The 12,563-nt window shown below is 37.9% G+C and overlaps 2 protein-coding genes across 4 annotated transcripts in view; one reads left to right on the top strand and one right to left on the bottom strand.

Annotated features, from left to right (window-relative positions):
* The window catches only part of ATAD5 (ATPase family AAA domain containing 5), a 33,019-nt gene extending 32,047 nt beyond the window's left edge, over positions 1-972 (top strand). For both annotated transcript variants that reach the window (XM_087956174.1, XM_026680831.2), the window contains exon 23: positions 114-972. In XM_087956174.1, the coding sequence (XP_087812300.1) occupies positions 114-186 (73 nt within the window). In that variant the 3' untranslated portion in view covers positions 187-972. The remainder of the gene's footprint in view (positions 1-113) is intronic.
* Positions 973-1,153: 181 nt separating this feature from the next.
* TEFM (transcription elongation factor, mitochondrial) lies at positions 1,154-9,752 on the bottom strand. 2 transcript variants are annotated; one of them, XM_087956175.1, is made up of 4 exons: positions 9,493-9,752; positions 6,565-6,992; positions 4,718-4,864; positions 1,154-1,781 (listed from the first exon to the last, which is right to left on the bottom strand). In XM_087956175.1, the coding sequence occupies exons 1-4, from the start codon at positions 9,503-9,505 to the stop codon at positions 1,341-1,343; spliced, it is 1,029 nt and encodes a 342-aa protein (XP_087812301.1). In that variant the 5' UTR covers positions 9,506-9,752; the 3' UTR covers positions 1,154-1,340. The 2 variants fall into 2 exon arrangements, with proteins under 2 accessions (XP_087812301.1, XP_026536619.1); XM_026680834.2 differs by having other exon boundaries at positions 9,702-9,752.
* Between the last annotated feature and the right edge of the window lie 2,811 nt (positions 9,753-12,563).

Here is a 12,563-nt window from a genome sequence, read left to right as displayed (position 1 = left end):
GCATGTATCTGAGTTACAGACAAAAGACAAAATTATAAAGTAATCTGGTTAAAATGATCAAGATGTTTTCATCGATACTGAATCTAAACTACTATTTTCCTCCCCCCAAACAGGTTTCTCCACTATCTGGAAGGGATTCATCTTCCCAAAGAAATTTTGAACAGCCTGGCAACTGACTTTCCTTAAAACAGTGGCCAAGAATAACATTGTAAATAGAAATGTATATTCAAAAGACTATTATATTTTTAATCTTTATTTATGAAGGATGCAGATATACCAACTAGTTACTTTCCACATTCCCGGTCAGCTTTTAATTTGTACAACAATAGATCAATTCAGATGCTTTAAAAAACAGCTCAAAGCTTATCAATACATCAGGTGATTGACTTGAAAAAGATGTGGCTTTCTGATGTTAATAAACATCTTAATGCCAGAAAGCCACATCTTTTTCAAGTCAATCAGTTGATGCAGTGATAAGCTTTAAAAAAGCACCTCTTTGAATTGATCTAACAATAAATCCAGATTAACCAAATGTTAACAGGTGACACTCAGCAATTACCCTGCTTTAGATTGAAGTGGTTGGTGTGTTGCATGCATCTGCAAATGTGCAGACCTGTACATTGGTCCCTAGCAGGCGAAGTCTGTGAGGGAAAACAGTGAATTTTGTAAATCCCTTTCTTACATTAACAACTCTTTGCAGCTGTTTGTCTGCATTTCTGTACATCCTTTTATACTATTTTATTATTGTACCAACACTTGTTTTTTAAAAGTTTCTATCCCTGCAATAAAGTAAAATATCTGGAAGGAAGGGCGTAACTTTTTATACGGTAATTTTGTGAGGTAAAAATGCAAATTTTGGGTTCCCCTACTCATTTCTCCCTAGATAATTTCCATGTTCCTTGTACTACTTTTAATCCTAATAATGCAGATTGTTTGGATTAGAATAAAAGAAAGTATTTCCATCCTTGGTAACTCCTGAAGTCTGTTGCATGTCAATTGGCCAAGTGGAAAAATAATCGTTAAAACCATTCTTATGTTTTTTTTAAAAAGCCCTCTTGATTAGCATATTCTACCAGACATACAATATGGCTTTGAAACATTTGATAAGTTGCTTATTTGATAAGTTACTTGTCACTGATCCAAAACATGTTAATTATATAATTCTTTCATTTTTAATTTGTTCAACTGTTATCTACAATTAGGGAGGGTTACGATAAGCTGAGAACAGGAAATAATTTTGACACTTAACACCTGAAGGTTATTTCAGCTTAATGTTACATCAAATGTCACAGAGCTATTGTACAATCCAGAAGTCGTACAATCATGAATTTATTTAATTCTTAAGACATTTCACCAGTGTCAAATACCAGAAGCTCATAAAAAGCAATTGCCTGCAATAATGAATCACATAGTTCCTCCTCTCTTTTCCATGAATTACCTGACACGATATGCATATGCCTGGCAACTACGTTGTTTGCAAAGCTCACACGGGTTGTTTGTTTAGCAGAGTCCAACAGAAACTGTTTTACAAGGTCCATTCCACTAATTCGTGACTCTCCCAACATCAACCCAAAATATCTGCCTACAGCATTCCGGGCGATGCTCAACACTTGGGGTTGTCCATCCTTTCCAAAACTTTTTTGCAATAACGCATAAAGTACAGCTTCCATTATACGAAGATGCAACGTTACTGGAAACAAGGCAGCATTTGTGGGAGGAAGTCCAATTTTTTCCAAAACATAAAAGTCTGCTTCAGGAATCTTGGATATTATAGTAGATACCTGAAACAAACAAGTATAAGTCAGTTTTACCAAACAAATACAGCAACACAAATCCTAAAGCATGCACTGGTTAACATCTGTGTATCTATTAGAAATGTATATACTACGGTGAAATTATTTTGAACCATACCTTAAAAGCAGTTTTGAATGAGTAAGTATACAAACTCATGATTTAACTTGGTACAGAATGGACTGGGTCCATCAAAAACTTCCTCTAGATGGGAATCCCAAAGGTGCTTTTTCAAGAGGCCATTGGACTTTTTGGTTTTTCTTTCGAGGCATTTCACTTCTCATCCAGGAAGCTTCTTCAGCTCTGAGAAGAAGCTTCTCATGCAAGAAAAACCAGAAAGTCCAGTTGCCTTTTGAAAAAAGCAGCTTTGGGACAACCATGACCTGGATGATTTGAGAATCTCCATAGATACCTAGATGAAGATATTCTACTCAAAAGTGGGCTACAAATCTGGCAGATTCTTGCTAGCTGGCTATTTTTGTGCATGTCCCTGCAAAAAGGTATGGTATAGGGCTTCCCAACCCTCAGGTCGGTACCGGGCTGTGCAAGCAGCCAGCAAGTGACTAAGCGTGGAAGCGCATGAAGCTCTTTGTGCGCAAGCAGCAGGTGTGCATGCAAAACCATCCCTTCTCTCCTGCCATCATCACTGCTGGTCCGCAGAGCCAGAAAGGTTGGGGACTACTGCTCTGGAACAAAGGTGGGTGATAGAGGGAGGAAAAAAACTGGCAAAATAGTCATGCATAATACATTCCTTGGAATTATTACAACCACAGGTAGTCCTTGTTATATGACCACAGTGGAGGCCAAATTTTTTGGTGCTAAGCAAGACAATTGTTCAGTGAGTTTTGCTCCATTTTCCAACCTTTCTTGCCACAGTTGTTAAGTGAATCATTGCAATTAAGTTAGTAGCAATTATTAAATGAATCTGGCTTCCCCACTGACTGCTTGTCAGAGTTGCAAAAGGTGATCACATGACTAAGTGACCACCATTAATCCATGCCAGTTGCCAAGCATCTGCATTTTGATCACATGACCATGGGGATACACTAATAGCTATAAGTGACTTCAGTGCCATTTTAATCTCGATTGATCAATGAATGGTTGTAAATTGAGGATTACTCCTTATTTTTCTATTTTATTAGTGTTTACATTGAAATCAAGGGATGAAGTATAGCTAAGTAACTTTATTATGCAGGACAGTCCTTCCAGAAAACTGGCCTTTAGACTTCTTTACCAATTTATTTTATTGGTTTTGCTCTTGAATTTCCTTCGTAAAGCAAAATTTTTATAAATGTAACAATTTTTTTAGCCTTATGAATCTCTTTTGATTTTTCCCTTTTACAGGTTTCTCCTTGATTTTTTTCCCAAGAAAATATGTCATAGTACAGATACTAATCCTCAACTTACAACCTTGTTTAGTGACCAAAGTTATAACAGCACTGAAAAAAGGGCATGATGCTGGGATAGTTCTAAGTGCAAGGATCTATGACCAGTCCTTGCACTTATAATCGTCAGCATCCCCACCCACCCCATGGTCACATGATCAACATTTGGGCGCTTGGCATCCAGCGTGTCGTTATGACTGTTGGAGTATCTCTGGGTCATGCGATCAGCATTTCCGGCCTTCCCAGCTTGCTTTCACAAGCAAAGTCAGTGAGAAAGCCAGATTTGCTTAAAAACCACAATTCACTTAACAACTGCAGGGATTCATTTAACAACCATGGCAAAAAGTTGTAAAATTAGGGATAATTCCACAACCACCTTGCTTAACAATGCATATTCTGGGCTCAGTTGCGGTTGCTGAGTGCTGAAACATCATGGTTTGAGTCACTGAGTTTGAAAGCAAAAATCTTTCCCTGCACCTCTCAATCATAACCATGAAACTTTTTTATCTATATCAGGCATATCAAGCCCCTGCACATGGGCCACGTGTAGCCCTGGGCAGCTAGTAATGTGGCCCCCACAAGATAATAATATAATACAGTTTGTTGTTTATATGCATTATAAACATTTCCTCTTCACTCAATATGGCCCAGGCATGCCAAGAGGTTGGATAACTATGAACTTATAAACTACAGCCCAAAACTTCCCTCGGGGCAAGAGGCTGTCTACTCCAAAAGTTATTTGCTAGCTAGGAAGCTCCCAGGGTCTCAACTAAAGCTTTGTTTGCCTGTCTTATCTATTTAACATTTGTTATAGCTGCCCAACTGCAATAAATTCCGAGTGCAACATTTTAAAAAATCCATAAAAAAATAAAACAGAGACAGCCTGAACTAAAACCATTTCAGAAGCAACATAAATCCAACAAAACTAACAGCCTCTTTCCCATCCTGCCACATAATACAATAAATTAACTCCAGCGACCTATTCCACTTGCCTGTTCTGTTCTCAATTGAGGGCCATGCTACCAAGGGCTTGAGCTGGAATGCCTACCCACCAAGTCGGCCTTGGCTGCACTGTATTCCCCAATGCTTGAAAACCAATGGTGCCTGAGGCTGATCTGTGCAAGGTGAGATGTGCAGTGCTAATTCCCCTTTTGCACTCAATGGATTACTCATCTCCCTTGTAAAATGAGACAGCAAGGGAGCCACCTTTTCTAGTTTCATCCTGCACAAACATGGGAGTGCTTATCCCCCAATACATCCTGCAGTTTTCAATCATGTTTCCAGACTCTTCTCCATTGTTAGAATCTTTCCAGCATACCCTGCGCAAGGTAGCAAACTTAACGTTGCAATATAGGGCTTCACAAAAGTCCTTCATACATGATACTGTTTATCTATAGGAAGCCAATTCCATAAGACTGGTGGGTGGCTATGGCAAATCATGAGTTTGCATGTGTGACATACAGACCTCCCAGCTGCTGTAAAAAGGCAACACTTCAAGAATGAAAAAGAGCATCCCACCAAGGCAAGATAAGGTGGCTTACTGTCTCCAGGTACACCGCTGGTGTGAATGTTTCTTCCTTATGTCTGTAGTTTTCCAAATGCCAGTTCTGCACAACCAAATCTCTGTTAACATGAGCCCATGAAATTTTTTGCACGCCAAAAACAATAGATACAATACTGTTAGCAGTCTGAAGGGGAAAATGAGAAAAAGAATGATCAGCATTTAAACATTTACAGGCACAGGTTTTCCAGTGCAAGTAAATATACAGCTTACGACCCCAATAGAACCCAAAATTTTTGTTCCTAAGCAAGATTTGTCCCATTTTACAGCCTTTTTTTGCCACAGGTGTTAAGTGAGTCACTGAAGTTGTAAGTTGGTTACGCGGTTGTTAAACAAATCTGGCTTCCCCATTGACTTCGCTTGTCAGAAGGTCGCAAAAGGTGATCATGTGACTCTGCAACCTTCACAAATACATGCCAGTTGCTAAGCGTCCGAATTCTGATCACGTGACCATGGGAATGTTGCAATGGTCATAAGTGTGAAAAACAGTCCTAAGCCCACTTTTTTCACTGCCGTTGTAACTTTGAACAGTTATTAAAGGAAAGGTTGTAAGTCAAGGACTACCTGTATTACTTTTCCTCCACTTAGTAAAGAACATGGAATTGCTCCAGAACATAGGTACAAAATTCTTGGAACAGCATATATTTATTTGGATTTTTTTTTTTAAATACAAAGTAAAGACAGGATGGTTATTACTCTTCAAGGCATATTAATCTAATATTCATCAATCATAAACTCAGATGGTTGAGAACTTTCATGCATAAAAACCAAAGTGTATTTATTTAGCCATACTATTTGGCGCACCACTTTAGATGTAGCACTCCCTAAACCAGTACACTCCCGAACTGTGAATATCACTCCTACAATTCACAACCTAAACAACCAGCTATGAAAGACACATGATCTAAGACACTGTATTGCATATTTGAAGAACTTTTGCTTATGCTTCTAATAGCTGGCCTACATACCGAATAAGCTATTTCTGGAACTGAAATTTAAATATTTGTTAGGGCAAAAGGATCTACTGAAAAGGCCTAAAAACAGCAGTCATATTTTTGTAAGCAGTCCAGAGTCACTGAGCACGAGTGTCAGCTATAAAAATTATCCAAATAAATAAATTTATTAAAGTAGTCTCAATTCTTCTAGAATGGCTCTTTGTGTTCCTATCATTTTATATAATTTTGTCAAACTCTTAAGATGCAAAAGGCCATATTCAGGTAAGGAAGGCAGAAGAACTTCTAGATGTTTTTTATTTAACCTCATACTCTTAATTGAAGAATACTGTAATCTGGTATGCATCCTGGTGTTCCTTGACTTACAATCTCAAGTATTTAGCAGTGTTAGGAGTTATTTTACAAGCAGGCAAGGAAAACTGGAAGTGTTAAACAAAACTTGCTAAAAAGAATGCTTGAGAATCCTGCCTGGAAAAGAATTGCTTTCGGTTTTCAGCATCTGTCAAGGAGTTTAAAGCTTTCTTAATGAGTTCTTCTACTCTGGCATTGTTTTTTTTTTAATGTGTTCATTTGTTATTTAAGGCTGCCTACTCACCACTGTGAATTACAGAACTTTTCTTATCTTTCCCAACCCCTCCTTAATTACCAACCTACCTCAAAATGCAAAGTAATTCACAAGTGATTTTTCTAACAGGCAAGTCTGTTTGAGTCTCCACTGTTCTCTCCCCATGGAAATAAGTCACACTACAAAGTTTAATATTCAATTGTTAAAATTTGGAAAGGCAGCTATGTTGAAAAAGCAGCTCTCAAGTATATGAAGATAAACTGTACATTAGGATGTTGGGGAAACACTAAGTCCTGCTGAAAATCATACCTTCAAACTGCTTCTTTTAATTGGAGGACTGATGCATTTCCTGGCAGACATAGGATTGCAGTTTTTTTTCTCTTCTTTTTCTAGAGGGTTGAGAATAAAGTTGCATACTTTAACCACTGTTTTATACTGAAAAGAAGGCACTTGCAGTAAACTCTGTAATTCCTGAAATGGCCCATGGTTGTTTCTATACTCTATTACATTAAGAGACTTTTTCCCTTGCAATAGTTTAACTGCAGAAAGTTCTTCTTCAGATGCTGAATTGAGGAACTGCAAAATAACAGATTGCTGTTCAGAAGAAAACAAGGCGTCTATTGCATTTTTTGCTTCAGTTCCTGATGGAGAGACCGGTTTCCTGGCACTTGTAGAATTCTTACAATACCAAAGACCTCGAGATGAAGGAAGCAGCACCTGAAGAAAGCATCTCCTTCCTGAAAACAAAGATAGATTTCAATCATTCCACTAGCAACAGTAATGTTCATTCAAGCATTTACTGATGAAGTCAGGTTCCTAGTTAGATCTACTAGAAACCCTACGACGCTTTTCTCAGTTCATATGTAAATTCCTCACAGTATTACTGACATATCCTAAAGATTCTACCAAAAGCTGAAGTATTTGACCCCAATTTTTTTCTTCAATTAACTTTATGAGAACAGATTTGCATTTTTTCAGCACTATTGTGATTTAGAGCTCTACTGAGTCCTTACTCATCCTCTCTTTTACTATAACAGCCCCAAATGTTATTTCCTTGGGAGCATGGGGGAAAGGGAAAGTGATTGGCTTTCTACATTAAGGAAAACCTTTACACACTACCGTTGATCTACTGTAGACATGGTTTATTAATAATCTGCAATTATCCAGGTTCATATAAAATACTACAATAAACAGGATACAGAAATTGATTTCCTATTAGTAAAAGGCCTAGAGTTTAGCCTCTAATATTCAAAGGGAGCAAATTAGCAATTTTCAAATCCTATTGAAATCAGTTGGATTTGGATTATTGATAGTAAATTTGGGGTTTTAATCTTGTTAATGCTTTTAAGGCTTTTGTATTTATGCTTTTATGCACTGTAAGATGCCCAATCACTCTGTGAGACAGGTGGCATGTAAATTTAATAAACAAACAAACTTTCCTTAAAATTATCAGTTTGATCTATTATTTACTTGAGTGGATCCTCCATAAAACAGAAAGAAAAGTATCAGCAAGGGGAAATTCAAGATTTGGAAATCTTTTAAATTAAAAATCCGTTTAAATAGTGTAAAATGTTAACCTACATGTTGTATGAGTCCAGCTGTTTGTTTATGTATATGCTGTATATGTATATGTATATGTTTATGTATTAGCTGTATATGTCGGTGTTATATGTCCCCATTTTTAAACTCACAATGCTGTGTGAACTCAAAACAGCCCTTATTTAAGGTTTCTAGTTACCCCATTTTGGTTGCAAACCTCAATTGCAGAATCATTTTACAATTGGGGGACTCCATAAATTACAAAGTGCAAACAGAAAATGGTGAGATATGTTTAGTACATTTATTATGCTTTTTAGTAGAGAAAATCAGGCAAATACAGCCAAACGTAATTTATTGAATAACTACAGTTCAACAAATCACTTAATGTGGCTACCAGATACTTTGTTTCTATCCCCAGATATTTAATAAATGCTTCTAGGTCAACAATTGACAACAGTTACTCATTTGCCTGGATAGTTTAGCTTAATTTTATTCAAATGGTAAAGCTATAAACAAAAAGCGATTTAATCTGATCAACTAAATCTTAAAAGGTGTCAGTTAAAAAAATGAAAAGAGGGTAAGTATTTTACAAAATAAGTCAAAGTTTGCTTCATCTCTGTTCATACTGAGCTTTGCCCAAACCCAGGTAAGTCTCAACACCACATGCAAAAGAATACAAATTATATCTGTGCAAATTTCTGGATTTAAAATTAAAATATGATTGTCAGAAACAGCTTAAAATAGGTGGGCTCCTAAAACTGCCCTTTGCAGCTGATATATGCTCCCAGGTAAGGAATGTATTTGGTTTGAGAGATTCACAAAGCATGTTATGTGCGCATGTGCTCCAAATCACATTTTGCCCTTTGATTTAGATCTCTGCCCAGTTCTATACTCAAACACTTCAAAATGCATGCAATAATAAAAGTGAATAGTGTAAGTGATCTGGATGATTTTTGGGGAATGTTTATCCATCATTACTGATCCTATAAAGGAACAAGATTTTTACAACCCCCTAGCTTCTTCACAGCAGAGTGAATGTACAAGAGAAAACTGTACTCAAGCAATTTGCTCCATTCTCATTGCTAAATTTAAAAAAATTCTAGATCTACTGCCTAACATCTGATTGGAGATAGTCCATGAAGACATGCTGCCAATATACCCACATGCCCCGCCAGCTACATGAATAAAAAAAGAATAGAATAGCTTTATTGTCACTTCGAATGTACACTATACGACATACATTAAAGTGAAATTTCATTGCAACAGCTCTCAAAGGGTCACCAACTCCAGTATACACCACATAATTTAACAATAAATATGCATTTCTTATCTCCTTTTAATATCAAATAATATTTATTTTTATCCCTCCTTTATTCTTTTTAGAAATAACTCAAGGCAGCAAATATACCTAATATTGGGTATTTTTCCCCACAACAACAATCCTGTGAAGTGAGTAAGGTCCCACTTTCTAGCCTGGTGCTTTAACCACTAGATCAAATACGTTGACGGAGCTTTCTCCAAAAGTGTCATCCAGTTGTGATGGTTCACAAATTGCCCCACGCAGTAAGTTGAAAAAACAACAACCCGGCAGATCTTCATTTATTTCCTGGGATCGCTGTGTATCTTGCAAGCATACAATTAACAGGGCAGATGCTAATCCCCGTTTCCTGCATGCAAATGCATAACCAGTGTCCTCACCGCTCTTGTCCATCTAACCAACATTACTTAGAATTCCCGGGCGGCAGCAATGGACAAAATGTTATTTTTCTGATCGCTCAAACTTGGCGACACTCGCTTTCCCGCTTTCAAAGGCGAGGCCCTCGGCAAACTCCCTTGCCCCTCCGCCAGCAAAGCCTGCGAAAGCGGCCGCTCGGAGGGCAGCCGCTTCCACAATGCCGTTTCCTTACCGCCCCAGAGCAGCCCGGGAAGGCGCTTCAAACTCATCCTCGCCTTCTTCTAACCGGCGCCACGCGTTTTTTCTTCCTCTCCCCGTATCCTGTTTGCCCGGTTCCCCAAAAGCAAAGTACCGGCTGTATTGAAAGTTCACGTGGATAGTTCCGGCCCCAGCGGAAAAAGGTTCCTCTGTGTTCAGAGGTTTCTCTCTCTCTCTCTCACACACACACACGGACGTGTTCTTGTGTCCTTCCACACCTTATCTCATTTGTATAAAGCAGTCTTTTTCCTCAGGCTGACACCTTTGCTGAAACGGAATGCCTGTGTCTGCGGAGTCCTACACTGAAGCACTTGGGACTTGGGGGTTTATCTGTGTCCTCAGGGTTACCTGAGTAGGTGAAAAAAGGCACCTTTGGGACAACCTCCAAGTGCTTCAATGATCTGAAGAAGCTTCTTGGATGAGAAGCAAAATGTCTTCAAAAGAAAAAACAAGAAAGCCCAGTTACCTCCTGAAAAAAAGCACCTTTGGGACAACCATGACCTGGATGACTGAGATTCTCTACATACTTTTAGCTATACAATTTGGGATGGACACCCTTTGAACGGTTGTGGGAGTAGGAATGGATTTCCAGAGGGAAAAAAATTGCTGACTACAGGAACCAGGAGCACTACTCAGGTGACCCTGAGGACACAGATAAACCTCCAAGTGCATCAACAACCCTCTAAAAGGATGCAGATCTCCAGCCATCTTCAAGGAATATAAATCCTTCCATTCCCCACTATCCTGTCAGAGCTGAAGAAGCTTCTTGGATGAGAAGCGAAATGTTTTCAAAAGAAAAAACAAGAAAGTCCGGTTTCCTCCTGAAAAAGCACCTTTGGATTAACCAACACATCTCCCTCCTCCTATTTTCCCAACAATAACTCTGTGAGGAAGGCTGGGACTGTGAGAGAGAGGGACTGGTCCAAAGCCACCCAGCTGCCATGCATGGCTAAGACACAACTTCAACTCAGGGTTTCCCACTTTCTAGCCTGGTGTCTTCACTCCTAAACCAAACTGACCCTCTTACTTTCTTATTTTATTGTATATTCTCTTATATAATATGACAACCTTGGCCTAAAGTTAATTAAATAATATAAATACCTGAAAACCCTTAAAACATCAATGTTTGCAAAACCCCAATATTCATGTTTTAATTCAAAGTTAGTCTAACGTATAACAAATCTACCAATTATAAATCATAACCATATAATTAAGAATCCAGAATTATGTAATCAAATCAGATATAATCCTCAAATCCCAAAATCAAAATTTGATTTGTTTTCTCTTCTTCCAATTCCTGATGGGTCACACTATGCACGCTCCAGCTAACTCTCTTTTGCCTTCAAAGAGAAATGCACAGAATACCATACTTATGCACATGCCCAACAGACTGAGATTCCATCTTCCAAAAATTCCCACTCAGCAGCCATGTGAAACCTGTAATGCATGCAGAGGGCACCAGGTTGAGGAAGTCTGATTCAGAAGGTATTTTAAAGTAAAAAGCATACACACACAAGCCATCTTCAGTTGGTACTGTGAATGGGGAAGAGGACAGAACATTGAAATTGTGAATTCTTGGCTGACAGGTACAACAAGAATTTCTAAAGTGTCTGGGATAATGAATTTGAGTTTTTTGAGGAGCAAAAGTATCTTAATCTGGCACTATAGGCATATTTATAGCTATATTCCAAATGCCTGTGTGCTTTGAATTAATTTTTTGGAAATTTATCCTTTGCCTACCCCACCTCTTAAGTGAAATAGAGTGGTTGTTGTCATACTAAAATGATAGGAAACTATGATTTGTCCCCTGGGAAGGAGCCTCCTCCATGTCACATTTTCCGTAGGAACAGCAGTAAAAAAAATGTCTTGATAAACAACTGCTGCTGGAAAATCAATTATTTTCTCCATATGCTGCCCTTTTAGTTGCATCTATAAATATTCAAGGTGAACCACACAATAGAAAAGTACATTATCAGCATTCAGGTAGACCTCGATTTACAATCACAATTGAGCCCAAATTTTCTGTTGAATCAGCACACTTGATAAATACATTTCTTACTGTAAAGTTTCAAGCCTGAGCTACAAATATCCTCTTCTATCAGTGTTTACTGTACTTCAGAAAAGTGTGAGTTTTAATTCCGCCTTAGGGATAACCTGGTTAGTCACTTTCTCTCAGCCCTAAAAAGGAGGCATTGGCAAACCACATAGAAATACAGAACAACAGAGTTGAAAGGGACCTTTGTAGCTCAAGCAGGAGACCCTATACCATTTCTGATCACTTCTGAAAAACTTGCCAGGAAAATGTCTATGGAGATTCTCAGCCATCCAGGTCAATATAAAAAAAAGGGGGTATTTTTTGTTATTTTTTATTGTTTTTTTTTTTTTTTTCAACTTTTAATTTTTTTTTTTTTTAATTTTTTTTTTTTTTTTGTCTTTTTTTTTGGGGGGGGTGTGGGGGGGGGGGAGGGGGGGGTGCATGGGGTCACTGTTTTTTTTTTTTTTTTTTTTTTTTTTTTTTTTTTTTTTTTTTTTTTTTTTTTTTTTTTTTTTTTTTTTTATTTTTTTTTTTTTTATTTTTTTTAAAATTGAAAAAAAAAAAAAAAAAAAAAAATAAAAAAAAAAAAAATAAAATGTTTGCCCAGTTGCCTCTTGACAAAACCACCTTTGGGACTTGCCAGGAAAACTGCAGGGATCAGACCAGGTAGTTGTCAGGAGTTAAAAACTGGCCAGAAGGCAGGCAGGCATGGATGGAAGGGTCTTTTCTTCCATCTCGGCGACAACAATAGTTTTACTCGCTATTAAATGAGCACGCAAAACAGCGTCGCAGGAGGGAGAA

The sequence above is a fragment of the Notechis scutatus genome, chromosome 2 (genome assembly GCF_049901735.1).
Source record: "Notechis scutatus isolate UNSWTSFEM ecotype Mainland chromosome 2, rNotScu1.2, whole genome shotgun sequence".
In the NCBI taxonomy this organism is placed as follows: domain Eukaryota; kingdom Metazoa; phylum Chordata; class Lepidosauria; order Squamata; family Elapidae; genus Notechis; species Notechis scutatus.
Note: the sequence above shows the minus strand (reverse complement) of the source record. Positions and strands in the feature narration are given on the sequence as shown.

Coding starts and splice junctions, on each gene's coding strand:
- TEFM (XM_026680834.2), bottom strand. CDS start 9,738: ATGAGTTTGAAGCGCCTTCCCGGGCTGCTCTGGGGCG. Junction 6,993..9,701: donor TCCCGGGCTGCTCTGGGGCG/GTAAGGAAACGG, acceptor CTTTGTTTTCAG/GAAGGAGATGCTTTCTTCAG. Junction 4,865..6,564: donor TTAAAAGAAGCAGTTTGAAG/GTATGATTTTCA, acceptor TTTCCCCTTCAG/ACTGCTAACAGTATTGTATC.